This window comes from Podarcis vaucheri (assembly GCF_965113315.1).
Source record: "Podarcis vaucheri genome assembly, chromosome: 4".
Taxonomy (NCBI): domain Eukaryota; kingdom Metazoa; phylum Chordata; class Lepidosauria; order Squamata; family Lacertidae; genus Podarcis; species Podarcis vaucheri.
The window spans coordinates 75,185,275-75,201,363 of NC_138762.1; the positions used below are offsets into that span (position 1 = coordinate 75,185,275).

Genomic DNA, 16,089 nt, shown 5'->3' on the forward strand with positions numbered 1-16,089 from the left:
GCTGTAGCACATGGAAGCACTAGAAAGTTGTCCCTCACTGCAGATGTATAAAAATGCAAAGAAAGCATCTAATTGCAAGGTTAAGAGAGAGAGATGTTTTGTACACCTAAGATTACCATGAGCAAAATCCCGTTGAAAGTGGAATTTCCTGAAGGTCTGGAGAAACTGGAATTAACAAAACAAAACAAAAACCTTTCATTCTAACAGAGGTTGTTGGTTTGGAAAGAAACTGCAACAATTCAACCATTTTTTAATTTATTTTTTTTAATTAAACCTATGTGTCCCACCTTGCTATGCTTACCCAAGAGTTAAAGCTACATTCCTAAACACATTTTCCTGACAGCAAGTCCCATTACTTAGTGGGGCTTACTTCTGAGTAGCCCCATTATAGCATTGCTCTGCCAGCTGTGAAGAAAAGGGTGGAGGAAGACTCTTTCAAACCTACTTGTTTGATGCAGTTGTCATTTATTGTTGGCTTGTTGCTTAAAGGTAAAGGGACCCTTGACCATTAGGTCCAGTCGACAACTCTGGGGTTGCGGCGCTCATCTTGCTTTACTGGCTGAGGAAGCCAGCATACAGCTTCCAGGTCATGTGGCCAGCATGACTAAGCTGCTTCTGGCAGAGCAGAGTGGTGCTGTGGTCTAAACCACAGAGCCTAGGGCTTGCCGATCAGAAGGTCGGCGGTTCAAATCCCTGTGACAGGGTAAGCTCCTGTTGCTCAGTCCCTGCTCCTGCCAACCTAGCAGTTCGAATGCACATCAAAGTGCAAGTACAGTGGTACCTCGGGTTAAGTACTTAATTCGTTCTGGAGGTCCGTTTTTAACCTGAAACTGTTCTTAACCTGAAGCATCACTTTAGCTAATAGGGCCTCCCCCGTACCGCCAGAGCACGATTTCTGTTCTCATCCTGAAGCAAAGTTCTTAACCCGAGGTAATGTTTTTGGGTTAGCGGAGTTTGTAACCTGAAGTGTATGTAACCCGAGGTACTACTGTAGATAAATAGGTACCACTCTAGCAGGAAGGTAAATGGCTTGTTCCTTACATGACATCTATCCAATTTTCAACCTTCCCGCATCCCATTCCAGAGATAAACGCAGCAACCTTTCCTTTTCTTATGTCCTCTTCCTCCTTTACAATGAGTTCAAAGCAAACCAAACTCAGTTATGACTGGCAGGTGCTTCTCAAAGCAAGCTTTGCTTCCTGCAGCCACAGGCCAATAGCAGCCACAGGGTCCTCTGATCTGGATGTGGACTATGTAATTGAGTGAAAGGTCTTCCCAGGGGATCTTTTTCTCCAACTTAAATGCCCCTTCCCCAAACTACAACCTGCAAAGTTAAATCACATCGGAATCTGTGTGACAGCAGTGTTAACCCTGCTTCCCTTATGCCATGGACCCAAATTAAATACCCCCAGCACCCTGCTTTGTTTTTTAACAGAATGTATAACACGGGGATGGGGAACTTGTGGTCCTCTAGATGTGGTCAGGCTCCAACTCCCATGAGCTGCAGGCAGTATGAGCAATGGTCAGGGCTGATCATTTTACTCCAGCAACATCTGAGGTTCCCCAGCCCTGATATAATGTATAATTTAGAAGTAATTCAGGAAACGAGAGGCTACCAAGGTGGACACTATTTCCCAAATCTTTGTTATCAGGAGTACACTTGTTTACAGAACTATATATGTAGGCATTCTTAACCCTTACACATGTATCTTCTTGTGTGCATGTTGTCCACCCACTCCCAAAATAATGGACACACACTCCCCTGCAATGGGGTGATAGCCAGTCAATGTTTCCTCCAGTGTCCTGCCCTTTCTTGTGCCCAGTTGGTCAGTGTTCAGGCATGGAACCATGATCTCTGGGCTAGGATGTTGCTTCTCCTTACCTGCCAGTGGCAATGCAGACTGTGTCAAGGAAGACCCTTGTCCCTCCCTTAGAATGATGTTGCATATATCCTGAGTGAAGAGTCAATGCTACATGGTGATAGAGTGGCAGATGAATCTGGTTTAGTTTTTCCAAGGTGCTCCTCAACCCCCACTTGAAGAACATGAATGTGCTTTCACTCACAAACTGATAGGCTGTGTGGTAGAGGTCCATAGAATTATAGAGTTGGAAGGGACCCAGAGGGTCATCCAACCCCCTGCAATGCAAGGTTCAACCAGAGAACTACTAACTCTTCTCCTTAAACAGGAATGGACTCCTATCAGCCCAGCCAGCATGCCCAATGGTCAGGAATGATGGGAGTTGTAGTCCAGCAGTCATGGATTCTACATCCGTGTTTTAGACAGATGAACGATATTTCGTGGCCAAAGCAGGTGTGTGATATTTTTCAGAAATGCTACACAGCCAAAACTGATATGCAATTGGTGGAGTTAAACAAGGAACCTAACGATTTTCATTTACTAGGAGACACTGGGCAACCGTCATGGCACAGCCACATGTTGTTCAGGAGGAAATCAGGCGGCAGGAAAAAACACAGTTGTACAAGCCAAGAAGTTCCCGCCATCAGAACACTCTGATGGCAAATTCAGTTATCCGAGCCTAAAGAATTATGACCATACCTTGCTACATGCACGGCTGATTCAGATATCAGAACAGCCAGAGCTTGCCCACTTCCTTACTTGTTTCTGCTTTGCTGGTTGACAACAGCCATTTTCAAGCAGAAGCCATGGAGGGAAGGAGTGGGGAGAGGGATTGAACAAATCAGATTTTTTACTTTGTCTCCCTTTCACTGGTTGGCTGCAACCATTTTAGTAATAAACCATGGAGACAGAGAAAATAGAATTAGAAATGTTCCCCTAGGAATCCATGAACATTGTCTGCTCGTTATGTGAGCACCCGCCTAACAAACAATTTCCTGAGAACATATTGTGTTCAGAAAGCGGGACCTGCATGCATTTCAGTCTTTATTAGGAAAGAATCGATTTTCGTAGAAGAGAAGAAAACATTTTTCCCCCAGTTGTTAACAAAAAGGCCAATTTGGCAAAATACAAAATCTATATTAAACGTTTGGAGGTTATTTAACTTGATTTTTTGGTGGCTGCCATCTTGCTGTAGCCGTCAGGAAAGAGATATGCATGTGAATCTTTTTTCCTGCTCTTGATGAGTGCCTTTGAGAGTAACTGTTAGCCAGCATATGAATTTGGCGGGATTCCTTTCACCCCGAGGCCAGTAATCTGTTAAAAAGCATGAGGGGAAGGATATAAATATGACAACCCAAAATCCCCCATGTGCCTTTGGTTATAAACTCAAAAAGTATCCAGCACCACCCAACAACAACAACAACCACAACAACAACAACAACTCTAAATGCTTGCCTGCATCTTAATATCATATGTAAGTATATAGGGCAATTGCATTTCTAAATGCAAAGTGCATATATTTCACAGGAGAATAAAATAAACAACAGCTTTTTATAGGTTTGGCCTGGCACCAAACATCTCTCTCTCCCACCCTGTTCTTTCATAGCTGTCTTCTACAGGCAACTGGGTCCATAGAACTCAGTACTGACACTGATTGGCAGGGTTTATCCAGGGTTTCAGACGGGGAGTGTTACCCAGCCCTACCTGCAGGTGCTGAGGGCTGACCTGGAAAACCTTCTGCATGCAAGGCACATGCTCTCTCACCAAACTACAACCCTTTCCCCACATGTGTGTGGCCTCAAGTGCACTGGACCCTTTCGTATGCGCTGAAAACCATCCAATTACCTTGAAAACGTTGCCAGCTTTTGGCTGCCCTGACAGTGAGGCCTCATCCAATCCTTGGCTAGCAGATGTGACGTACAGCTCCGAATAATCATTTCCACCAAAACTGCAGGAAGTAGTTTCAGCAACAGGCAGCTTCACGGTCTGGAGACGTTTTCCTGTTAAAGTATACCAGTTTTGGGGGTTTTGGGGGGGGGTTATGCGGAGGATCAATGTGTGTCCCCCACCCCACAATTTAGTGTTTGGAGGACAACTCGAAGGGCTGCCCCTTCCCCATAAAACAGGGCTTGCTTAGCATATTTGGAAGTAATTAAAGTAATAAGCATTACTATCTGAAGGACGCCCTATTAAAAACATTGTAATGTCTAGGATTATATAATTGTAGGATAGTCCTGCAAGAATCCTGACAGAATGGATCAGTGCCAAAGCAGAGTAAGTCTTGAATGCAAGTAACATTTTCACTTTAAAACAAAACAAAGCAAAACCCTGAAATGGATGTATGCTCCAGAGTTGCAGCATAGACTTTGAAGAAAGTTTTTGGTTTTTTTTTAAATGCAAAAATAAGAAAGTAAACAAATAGGTTTATTGTATTGGTTGATTAAACAAAATTGTCTTACTGGGATTCCATCACATTTCAGCTGAATTTCTTCAACTGTTACACAGCATTCATATACTATTTATGTGAATTTATTATCGTTGCCGGTATGGAAGAGAAACTTTTGTAATGTGGAGAATACTGGACCATATTTTAGCCCAGTGTGGTCTACTATGACTGTGTGTCCATTCTCTCCCACAGTGCACTCAACTGTGTTTCCACTGCTGGGTTTTAAATCCTTGTTCACACACCATTATCCTAAATGCATATGCACCTTGCACTTTGTTACAAAATACTACGGTTTGATGCATTGTTTCTCAAGCCAACGTCACCCCAATTAGAGTCCTTAAGCTGCTCTCAGCACGTTGGCATAGGGTAAAAACGTCCCCACCCTGGTCAACGCCTCCTGGTTGTGTACACAGACGGAAATCAGAATCTGACACTAATGAAGCCACTCTGATTCTGATGTGAACAGCTAGGGAGAATGTGAACACACCCTGTGACACAATGGCTCTTAAGCAAAGGGAGGTCTTTCCCAGCCCCTCCTACCTGATGCTTTTAATCAGAGATGCTAGGGATTTAACCCGGGGCAAACCAAATTCTCTGCCACTGCACTCAGTCCTCAGTTTTGAAAAAACACACGAATCTGCACTTTGGTTTATGTAGTTTTTACATTTGCTCAGTTCTTAAAACAAGAGCTGCTTTAGACACCAGGGATTAATACGCCTTTTTGATTTCCCCTTGCACCCTTGGAGCTGCAGGCTGCCCCCTTCATAGAAGCAGCTCCACATAAGCAAAGGTTCCCCAAAGAATCCTGGGAACTGTAGTTTGCCCCTCACTGAGCTACAGTCCCCAGCACCCTTAAACTATAGTTCCCAGGATTTGAATGTATGGAGCATACACAGCTGAATGGATGCAATCCACACAGAGAGATATGTGAGCTGTTCATCACATCATTCGCTTTGAAAAACAACACTACAGGGTTGTATGCAACGTGTTGAGCATTGGGGCATCAAAAAGAGCATGCAATAAAGTCTTCCATGGGAGCCTGAAAGGACCCAAGAGGGATCATCGAGATTCTTTAATTGAGATTTTTCTTTCTTCCTCCCACCTTGCAACTGCTTACCTGTCTCGGGGTCTATACGGATCACTCTTCCTCCATTGTAACAAGCCACCCAGAGCTTTCCGTCAGAATCAATGCACATCCCGTCAGGGATACTCTCTTCCTTTTCCATCTTGTAAACGCTCCTTCGGTTAGCTGCAGAAAGAAGTTGACGCACATTATGGACTTAATCACACTTTAAACGCTATGCCTTCCAAGTTAGCATTTCCGCCCAAGACATGGACCTGAAGAAAGCTAAGAAAAACTACGAAAGGATCCATCCAAGAAGTTGATAAAGGGTTACCACTGAAATGGCACTGCATGGGGAAAGGAGAAGCCAAAAGTCTTCAGGCAAAAGCACCTAGAAGTGGTGTAGAAGCATAGTATAGAACTGGCATCATTGATACATTCTAGATTTCAGTTCCAGAAAGACTGTGCTATTAGTAAAAACAAGCAAGCAAACAAACAAAAACCTACCTCTAGGTCAGGTTTATATTATCCATATTAGTCTGTGCTACATATCTGAATATTATATAAATACTGTATGGCAGAACATAATCAAATGAGCTAAATGGACCAGTGGTCTGACTCAGTATAGGCAACTTTCTATCTTAATAGTCATGGCCCCAGTTTGCACATCTCATTAAACCAAACTATCACATTTCGCCTATCTAATGAATATACTTGTGGCTTAAACTTCTGAAACAGGTCATTTTAAAGCCAGACAAGTTATCCCAAAACTGACTCACAGCTACAGGTATTATTAGAACGATGCAGTGAGATATTCTTACAGTATAGCAGGTACAGATTTTTGCTCAGTGCTTGGCAGCAAAACAACTGCACTGGGGAAAAAGTTTTTATTTTAAGGATCTCAAAATAACAAGAGCAGCCATACAGAGCTTTCCAGTTTGCAGGTCATAGTCGAAGGCATCCACCGAGTACGAAAGGCTGTCGATGTAATAGAAGGTTCTGTGATCCAGCGACCAATCCAAACCGTTGGAGATGTCCACTTTGTCAAAGTGTTTCACTACCGAGTGATCAGGAAAGAGGGTGTAGAGGGAACCTTGCTGCCTCTCTAGCACTGCTGGCCGAATCTCCTCTCCCATTGTACCTGCAAGGACCACAACATTCAGGTTAAGAGTATCCTAAAAAGACAATAGACAGCCAAAGATGTAGCACCACAACAGTGGGTGGTCTCCTCTTTAATTATTCCACCCAGTGAAGCTGAATGTTCAAAGATTCAGGACACAGGGTAGTGTTCAACTACATTTTACTCAGAGTAGCCTCACTGAAATTAAAGAATACACCACATCCACACCACACATTTCAAACACCACAATACCACTTCAAACAGTTGTGACTTCCCTCAAAGAGTTCTGTGAATTTAAGGGTGCTAGAAGTTGTTAGGAAGGAGACCCCTACTGACCTTACAGGGCTCCAATTCCCAGAGTTCCCTGGGGAGAGGGATTGACTGTGAAACTACTCCAGGAATTGTAGCTCTGTGAAGGAAAGAGGGGTCTCCTAACAACCCCCAGTAGAAGAAAGTATGGTGCTATTTTTCTAGAAAAAGAGGTGCCAGAACAAAGTTCCGGAGTTCTGGCTGAAAAAAAGCCCTGCTTCTTCACATAGTGAGTAAACAACGGAATTGGCTCTGATAAGACAGTGATGGCCACCAACTTGGGTGACTATAAAAGAAAGAAAGAAAGAAAGAAAGAAAGAAAGAAAGAAAGAAAGAAAGAAAGAAAGAACCTTATCAGATAAAGTTATCAATGGCTCCTCACTACAAAAAATTTGCTTCAAAGGCAGAAGTCAGGTTAAGTGACATGAAAACTGTGCTCTGAATTGTTAGGGATATTTATTTGTCAAAGCAAAGTAATCACATGGAACAAGAGAAACACTAAGCTGCAACACAGAAGAAGCTGAGGGAAAGGAGAGAGGCGTGTGTTCAGTACAAGGTTCTGTGAACTGGGATTGAAAGCTACTGTTGGGTGATACACAACGAAGGATCCTAATTCCTTAAGACAAACAAACGAGCTGGGAATCTTCAAGCATGGGACTGATGGCCATCCAAACCTACCTGCAAACAGTCTTCCTGCAGGATCCACTTTCCCATCATTGAACCGGTTATTGGATTTATCCATGTCAACGTGCTTAATGGTGGTTACTGACTTATTTTTCCAGTTTAAAGCTGCAAATTGGGTTCCCAGGGTAATCATGTAATCGCCAGATTTGCGAAGACATACACAACTCACTGGAGCACCTGGAGTGGAAACCATGTTTTGGGGTGGGGGAGAAAAGAGAGTGAACCACTTGGACAACTTTTTATTGTTTTTCAAAGGCAGTAAATAAACACATACGTAAAATTGTTGTTGTTGTTGTTTAGTCGTGTCCGACTCTTCGTGACCCCATGGACCAGAGCACGCCAGGCACTCCTGTCTTCCACTGCCTCTTGGACTTTGTAGGTCAGCCGTGACTCCCGCTAATTGATTTGCGAACCTCAATTAGCGATTTATGGCCGCCCGGCACACTTCCGCTCCGAGCTCTCCGTCACGCCTCAGCAGAGTTTCACACAGCGGTGTAAAACTGTCACGTAGCTTGGCTTAGCTTCCAGACAAACACACACAGTACAGGTTTGTCTATTTACAGTTGTTTATTCCAACAAATCTCCGGAAAAACCAGGACTGCTTGCAGCCATTACAAAAACTGCTCTTTTCCCCTCACAGCACAGAGTGAGAATGAACAAACTCCTCCCAAGCTTCCAAAACTGACGTCAGAATGCTGAGGCATCATGGGAACAACTTAACCTGTTAAGTTCCACATCCCACACCCCCTCTTGCCGAACCATTCTGACAAGACCTTTTTTTGAGCTCAACACCTTTCCCTTTGCCTTGTGCCCCTTCCCGGCATCTTTCCCAGGCACCTGTTGAACCCCTTCAACATTCCCAGAATCACACTGTGCGACACTTTCCCACGCACCCGTGACCTGAAAACCCTCTGACCCACTTGGGCCAGCAGTTGTGTCTTCTCCGTCAGACTTTTCCCCCTCTGACTTGACAACCCGTCTGTGAGCTTTCTCCATTACGCTTACCGGAGATGAAGCCTCACACCTGGACATTCCTTTCACAACCCTTGGAGATGCCCAAACCTGCCCTGACCCCTGACCCTGGACCTGGTCCCCATCACCGGGTTCTGAACCCTGATCCTGGACCTGGTCCCCATCACCGGGATCAGCCTCTGCCTCCCTCTCCTCCCCTTGAGGAGACTTTGCACCCGTCACCTGGTGACGTATTCCCTTTTCCTTGAAAAACTCCTCCAGAGCAGACCCAGTAAACTGTGACCCTCGGTCGCTCTTGAACCCTTGCACCCTGGTGGAGAACCTTCGTTCCACCTCTGCAACCCAATCCTGGATCAGTTGCGCCGCCTCCCCCTGTGATTTGAGAGAGAAACACCAGCCAACCTGGCTGTGGTCATCTGTCAGCGACAGCACATACCTGGCCCCACCCAGACTCTCACACCTCATGGGTCCTGACAGATCTGTGTGAACAAGCTCAGAGGGCTCTTTGGCTACCCTCCCAAACCCGGGAAAACCAAGTACCTTTGCACCTTTGCATGCCCTGCACCCTTGGGACCTCCTCCCACATTTCCGGAGTTCGCACCCTTTTGTGCACCTGTGCAACTTTTGCACATGACTGGGAACCTTAGCACACTGCACCTGTGCTTTTCCAGCATTCCCACCACCCTCCAGAGGTGACTCCAGAACAAAGAGATTGTTCTCCCTCTGCACGTTGACCAGTTGTCTCCCTCCTCTGAAAATGGAACAGGTGTCATTTTCAAAGCAAATTTTGAACCCCTGCTTCACAAGAGCTGGTACAGATAACAGACAACAATTCAGTCCCGGCACAACGTAGACCTCTAGCTCCTCCTGTAAAGGAGAAAAAAACACGTTAGCCACACCACAGACTGATTTTTGTGTTCCGTCTGCGAACATAACAGTCATTCCAGTTGAAACAGCCCTGCAGTTCCGCATTTCGCCAGCAGGTTCGCTTATCAGGTGCCGACTGACAGTAGTATCCAAAACCCAGCGCATCACCATGTCCTGGCTGGAGTTGTTCTTCACAGTTGCCATAGAAGCAGTGATAAGAAAACAACCCTCCCCAGTGTCTGAGCCACGTCCTTCCCTTGCGTTCCCACGCTGGCTTCCTCTTCCAGACTGATTCCCATGGGAAGTCAGCTGGTTGACCTTGGCAAACTTGGCAACATCCTGTCTTGCCTCTCTGCTCCGGTGGGGGCAACTGCCACGCAGATGTTGAACTCCAGTGGAAAAACACTGCCCGGGGCTCCTCCCAGCTGGCCTCCTTCTCCTTCTTCTTCCGGAAAAGCACTCCTTGCCAGCTTTGCCCCCTCTGAACCGCCATCTCATTCCAGCAGGCTTCTTAAACTTGCCTTTGGAATCCTTCGCCCCCCCCCGACCTGCTCACCAGCGCTCCTTGAGGCTAAAACATCAGGAACAGGGGCTACAGCCATCTCTAGGCTTTTGTATTCCTTCCCCAGGGCTCTGGCCTCCTGCTGAAGCTTCACAGCAAACGCAGCAGTACATCCCCAGACAGCCCTTGCTGACTTCACGTCCTTGCCCAACTTCTTAGAGTGAGCTTTCCAGACGGAATGTCCTCCAAGACCTGGCTGCCTGCCATTGTCTTCCGTTCTCCCAAGGGTCCCCAAGCTTACTCACAGCTTATCCAGCACCCCGTCCGGAGAGACGATTTCCTGCTGCTCTCGAACTCCGCAGCAACACAGCACAGGCAAACCTTTGCGTCTTTCAGCTAGCTGCTTGCCTCCACCTCCTGCCGTGCTTCTCTGCTCGACTCCGCAGATCAAAGCTTTTCGGCAGCCTCCCGTGACAGTTTTACCATCGGTGATTTAGGTTACCCATAACCTCTTGGACTTTGTAGGTCAGCCGTGACTCCCGCTAATTGATTTGCGAATCTCAATTAGCGATTTATGGCCGCCCGGCACACTTCCGCTCCGAGCTCTCCGTCACGCCTCAGCAGAGTTTCACACAGCGGTGTAAAACTGTCACGTAGCTTGGCTTAGCTTCCAGACAAACACACACAGTACAGGTTTGTCTATTTACAGTTGTTTATTCCAACAAATCTCCGGAAAAACCAGGACTGCTTGCAGCCATTACAAAAACTGCTCTTTTCCCCTCACAGCACAGAGTGAGAATGAACAAACTCCTCCCAAGCTCCTCCCAAGCTTCCAAAACTGACGTCAGAATGCTGAGGCATCATGGGAACAACTTAACCTGTTAAGTTCCACATCCCACACTGCCTCCCGCAGTTTGGTCAAAATACGTAAAATACATAAAATTTAATATCCTTGTTCACAGCCACAAAAAAGCCAAGTCTGACCCTCTGTCCATGACCCTACACTGGAAGTCAATACTTGGCTACTGTAGTGTAATTCATATGGAGTTGCCCAGTTTGGAATCATCAGTTACAAAATGCTGCACCAGAAACTTTTGCATAGCTAGAACGTAATCCTACTGTACAAAAGTTAAAAGTCCAATGATTTGAGGACCTCACTGCCCTGGTTATACTCAACCATGTTTCATATAGGCATCAACTGCATGTTGACATCTATTTGGACTTCTGGAGGGCTTATACTAACTTTAATTTAAGAGTCATGTACTGATGGTCACTGCATCCACAATGCGAGCTGATGGCAGTTTCTTGTTATAATTTGTACATTTCTATCATCATTGCTGTTTTCCTCTTCTTTTTCATTGTTTTTGTTTCACCTTTTTTCTTTTTCTTCTCCTTGTTAAATTTGCAAATAAAACAATAGAACAGAATCCCTTGCTCTACCCAACACTAGCATGTGGCCCCCATAAGGTTGCCCTCTAGGAAATGTGGCCCTCAGGCTGGAAAATGTTTCCCACCAAAGTTGTAGGGCTTACCGTGAACCAAGTCAGCCTGCTGGTGTGTGCTGCTCTAATTGCACTGCACCGCTCCTCTCTTTTGAAAGCCGGAGGAAACAAAACAGCGGCCGGCAAACCGTGAGTGCTGGTTCACATGTGGCACTAAGACAACTTCTGGTTTGTTTCTTCTCAGCTTTGGAAAGGAATGCATTGGGCAGCATGATTTGAGCAGCAGGCACCAGCATGCCTGCCCATTCACAGTAAGCCACAGTTTGGCTTATCATAATCTGTGAACTATGCAACAGACAGAGTTTGGTTTATAGGCAAATTTCACACTTAATAGACACCTTTCAGTGCCGGAACTGGTCCTAAGAGCTGTATGGGAAGGAATAGTTCCAAAAGTGTGGCTTATCCTACCACAAGTCGATGGGAAAACCATACCTATGGCGCTTCTTCCTCCCATGTAGCTTGTAAAAGTCACACGATGATCCCGCCAATCATCTAATTTTTAGATCATTCTGAAATAAATACTCTACTGTGAAATTGGTGTTTACTCTACTGGTGTTTCCTGCTTGGCAGGGGGTTGGACTCGATGGCCCTTGTGGTCTCTTCCAACTCTATGATTCTATGATTCTATGATTCTATGAAACTGTTCCTTACCTACAGAAACACTATGCAGTTCCTTGGTAAGGGAATTCCATCGGTAGACCTTTTTGTCGGTTATATCCACAAAGAGAAGCGAACTTTCCTTTTCCTCCCAAACGGGTGATTCTCCAAGTTTGCAGTTGTGCTGCACAACAGACTCAACTTTTACAGAGGACATGGCCTTTGGGGAAGAGAAGCAGCAATCAAGGAAGGCAAAGGATGTTTCCCTTCGTTCCTACCTGCAGTCAAGTTAAGTTGAACAGGAACTAGATGTTAACTACTCTCCCCCACAGTTGAAACACACTTACCTTGAGCTGTTTTTAGCCCACTTTTTAGCCAAAAAGATTCCCAGAGCGGCTCTAAAATCACAAGGAAGAAAGTCTCTCACAATCCACAAAGGCATGATGATGGCACACAAATAAAAGGGGAGGGGGAATGAAAAAGCAAGTTCAGGAACCTATTCTAAAAGTTATAAGCTTGTGGGACCTGGAGCCATTTGGACCTCTAGCCTCTCTTCAGAGCTATATTCCAGGCAAAGTGAGACTTTGCACAGGACCAATGCCTCACTAATTTATGAAATTAATTGCCATAAGGTAAGGGCACAAGCTCAGGTGGCTTTAAAATGGATTAGTCAAATTCACAAGGACAGGTCTAGCAATGGCTATTGGCAATGATGTAAATAAAACCAGGAATCTTTATGCCCAGAAACCTCTCATTGCCAGATACAAAGAACAAACAATAAAAGTTGTCCAAGTCCCTCATCTCCACCCTTCACTACTTGCAAGCTTCCCAAAAGCACCTTCCCAGAGGCTAAGCATCCATTCAGACTTTTCTGTCACAGACAGAAAGTTTCACTAAAGGACAAGACTTTGGAAGAGCGAAAGAAGCATTTTCAAAATTGTGTGTGTAAATGCTCAGGATTGATGTATATCAGGACTGAACAATTTCTGCTCGGCAACCCAAATTCAACCCACTGGCTATGCTCAGTCAGAGATCCACTATGTTCCTCGTTTTGGGAGCCTGCCTGAGATTACAAAAAATCAGGAGGGCTGTTGAGCAAGTGGCAGGATAAAATATACAGCTTGTGGGCTTTGCTCACCTTTTCGGATCGCAAATTTTACAGCCTGCACAGTGTTGCCAAATATCACTCCTTCTAATATCAAACTCAGGGAGTGAGAGCCAATAGAAATTGAGCCAAAACCTGACCACTGGGAACTGAAGAAGGAGCTATCAACATGCTCAGGGCAACCTTGGGTATTCTGAGCAACAAAAAAGAGGCAAGCCATCCAGAGTCAATGAAGACATCAGGAATCCCAGAATTTTGCCTTTCAATTGAAAAGAAAAATGGGAAGCTGAGAGGGGTGAGGAGTAAATGTGCTTGCTTGCATCCCATGGCTCACAACTGGATCCCTGAGGAAAAGGACTTTTGGAACAGATGCACTCAACAATTTGTTACAGGCTCCACTTAACCACTAATGCCTGAACCCACAATGCACGGCAGCTTAGTGAAAGCCGCAATTATATTTTTCCTGCAGAGCAAAAGATATTAATTTCTTGAGGCTGTATGGTGCCTCAAGATTTTATTTCAGAGTTCTCCTAGCAAACTAGACATTAACAACTATAATTATTTCAAGAAAGCAACTCTTAAAAAAAAAGAAAAAAAGACAATTGGGGCTGGAAGGAAAGACACAAGAAATAAGCATTCTTACAGAATCGAATAAGAAGTCCTGTTCACAGTCAGCTCAGTCAAATCCCAGTCACAATGTCCAGCAGTGTGAACTACAACCGAGAAAAGTTCAGTTTCTAAAGGTGCTGCTTAATTCAGCTTTCTTGCTACTAGAGTCTAAGCCATCTACTCTTCCAAAAAAACCCCACCGTCAGCAAACTTATAGCACCCAGCATTGCTAATCTTTAATGAGAACTCCTATCTTCACAGTCAAACATTAGCAAGTTGCTGCTGAGTATAGTTCTTTTCGTGTCTGAGTGCACTAATAAGTAGGGCAAACATCAATAGCACATCATCAGCATTCTCCCCAGAAATGGAGGCAGGACAGAAGAGAGGGATCCGGAGGTGGAGGAGAAAGCAAGATGCGTAGATGGTAGTGAAATACAGATGTTCAACGCTAAACATGCAAAATAGTGAGTGTGTTTTAACCGCAACAGTAACATTATACACCATGGAACGCATGCAAAATGTGTTGCTGGTTTTTTTTAAAAAAAGAAATGAAGATGCATGCCCATTGTTACCAAGGAAAAAATGGCTACATGCAAATATATACAGAGTACATGTTTCAAAAAGTAGTTACACTAAAATCAATTATTGGTGGAGAATTTTTGAGCACAGCAGAAAGTACAAGGGAACTTTTAAAGCAAGATGTACCCTGTGCTACCAAGAATAAAATTATGACCACAGCCAGGCGCATTAACTGGAATGTTATTTAATTTATTGTTTTAATCCGTGCTTTTTCCATTTTGTGCTGGCACCCACAACACTTTTATCAAGCTTTTGAGTACTGGCACCTTGTTGTTGTTTTTTAATTTAAAAAAACCCACTGGTTTTAATGGGGTTGTGATTTTGACTCCGATGACTTTGAGTGGAGGATATGGGATGTATGTGGGTTAAAAAATAATAATTAATAAACCTCTGTTGCTTCTGCGATCTCCCCACTCTCCCACAAGGATATCTTGCCAAGCTTATGCAGACAATTAAGGAAACATCTCTGTGTAATAGTCGACAGGCCTGATTTTAAAACACGAGGTAAAAATGGGAGTGCCAGTATGGTGTAGTTGTTAAGAACTGGACTAGGAGACCAGGGTTCAAATCCAGACTCATGTATGAAGCTTAACGGGTAACCCTGGATTCGTCCTGCTCCATCAACCTACCTCAAAGGGTTGTTGTGAGTAAAAGATGGGGAGAGGAAGAACAATGTATTTATTTTTTATTAAATTTGTATACCACCCTTCATCCGAAGATCGCAAGGCAGTTTGCAATGTAAAAACACAAAATGAGAACATGAAAGACATAACAAAAATCCGAAAACAAACTAATAACCCCACTCCCACAAACACATTTAAAAGGCCATAGAATGTTTTGTCAGACAAGGGCCAGGTTTGAGAGAAACGTTTTCTTACGAAAGATATGCAACGAAGGCATCCCTTGTGCTCATTCAACATTGCTAAATTAAAATTAAAATTATCTGCAATGCTGATTTAGCTCGCTAGTTGAGCAAACGATCTGGGGAATTGCAGGACTTTAAAAAAGCAGATTCTCCCCACCCCACCCCGGCCTCTCCAGGTATGTTTGTGAATTCAGTGGAGATTATAATCTGGGTTGCTGCCTGCAGGCTAACCGAGAGAGCAAACAGATACAACGCGGGAGCGTCGAACTGAGCTTGATTTCGCAGAGTTCGGGGTCGCAGCGTTCTTTTAAGTAGCATTCCCAAGATATTCTTGAACCCGGATCCCGGGCAAATCGGAAAGCAGAGAGTTCGGATTCCTGTAGCTGGGCCCTGTTCCTACATCGAGAAAAAGTCGCGCTCGCTCCCGGCAGCCACCATGAGATACTGAAAGAGGAAGGAAGGGGAACTCGGTGCCTGTTGGTGTTTCTTACGCCTTAAGAGAGACTCACCAGCTTTTTTGCAGGGGGGCAGATTCGGCGGGGGGCGGCTCTGCTCACGGCTGGCTTTGGGAAGCAGCGGCGAATGAAGGCCCGGTTGGCACAGCCACCCCTTGCAAGCTTAGCTAACAAAACTTGTTCTCTCTCTCTTTTTTGGTATGCTTGCAAAACACTCTTCCCCCGCTGGCGGCCTTGGGCTAAAAACTGGAGCCTGATCCTCTGCTATAGGGAGGTGGGAAAGCAGGGAAGTTTAAAAAAGAAAAGAGGCGGGAGCAGGAGAGAAAGAGACTAGGAAGGTGGCACAAGGTCTTTTAATATCTGGAAATGTGTGGGGCAAGTTTAGCCCCCCCTGAACCTGTTTTGAGCTTCAGGATGCAGCGCTTCAATGCAGAGCCATAGAGGGGGGAAAAGGAGGAAAGTAATATTCTGGCAGAGACATCACCTTGCCAACAAAGGTCCGTATAGTTTAAAGCCATGGTTTTCCCAGTAGTGATGTATAGAAGTGAGAGCTGG

The 16,089-nt window shown here is 44.9% G+C and overlaps 1 protein-coding gene across 2 annotated transcripts; it reads right to left on the reverse strand.

Moving 5' to 3' along the window:
• Window positions 1–2,886: 2,886 nt before the first annotated feature.
• On the reverse strand, window positions 2,887–15,722 carry LOC309530908 (regucalcin-like). 2 transcript variants are annotated; one of them, XM_082220165.1, is made up of 7 exons: window positions 15,589–15,722; window positions 11,976–12,141; window positions 7,476–7,658; window positions 6,294–6,509; window positions 5,423–5,554; window positions 3,705–3,859; window positions 2,887–3,173 (listed from the first exon to the last, which is right to left on the reverse strand). In XM_082220165.1, the coding sequence occupies exons 2-7, from the start codon at window positions 12,136–12,138 to the stop codon at window positions 3,123–3,125; spliced, it is 900 nt and encodes a 299-aa protein (XP_082076291.1). In that variant the 5' UTR covers window positions 12,139–12,141; window positions 15,589–15,722; the 3' UTR covers window positions 2,887–3,122. The 2 variants fall into 2 exon arrangements, with proteins under 2 accessions (XP_082076291.1, XP_082076292.1); XM_082220166.1 differs by lacking the exon at window positions 15,589–15,722 and adding an exon at window positions 13,670–13,813.
• Window positions 15,723–16,089: the final 367 nt, after the last annotated feature.

Excerpts from the sequence above, each read along its gene's own strand:
- LOC309530908 (XM_082220165.1), bottom strand. The coding sequence starts at position 12,138 with ATGTCCTCTGTAAAAGTTGAGTCTGTTGTGCAGCACAACTGCAAACTT. Across the intron at positions 7,659-11,975 it reads ACTGCATAGTGTTTCTGTAG|GTGCTCCAGTGAGTTGTGTA; the intron begins GTAAGGAACAGT and ends TTTCCACTCCAG. Across the intron at positions 3,860-5,422 it reads CCGTATAGACCCCGAGACAG|GAAAACGTCTCCAGACCGTG; the intron begins GTAAGCAGTTGC and ends ATACTTTAACAG.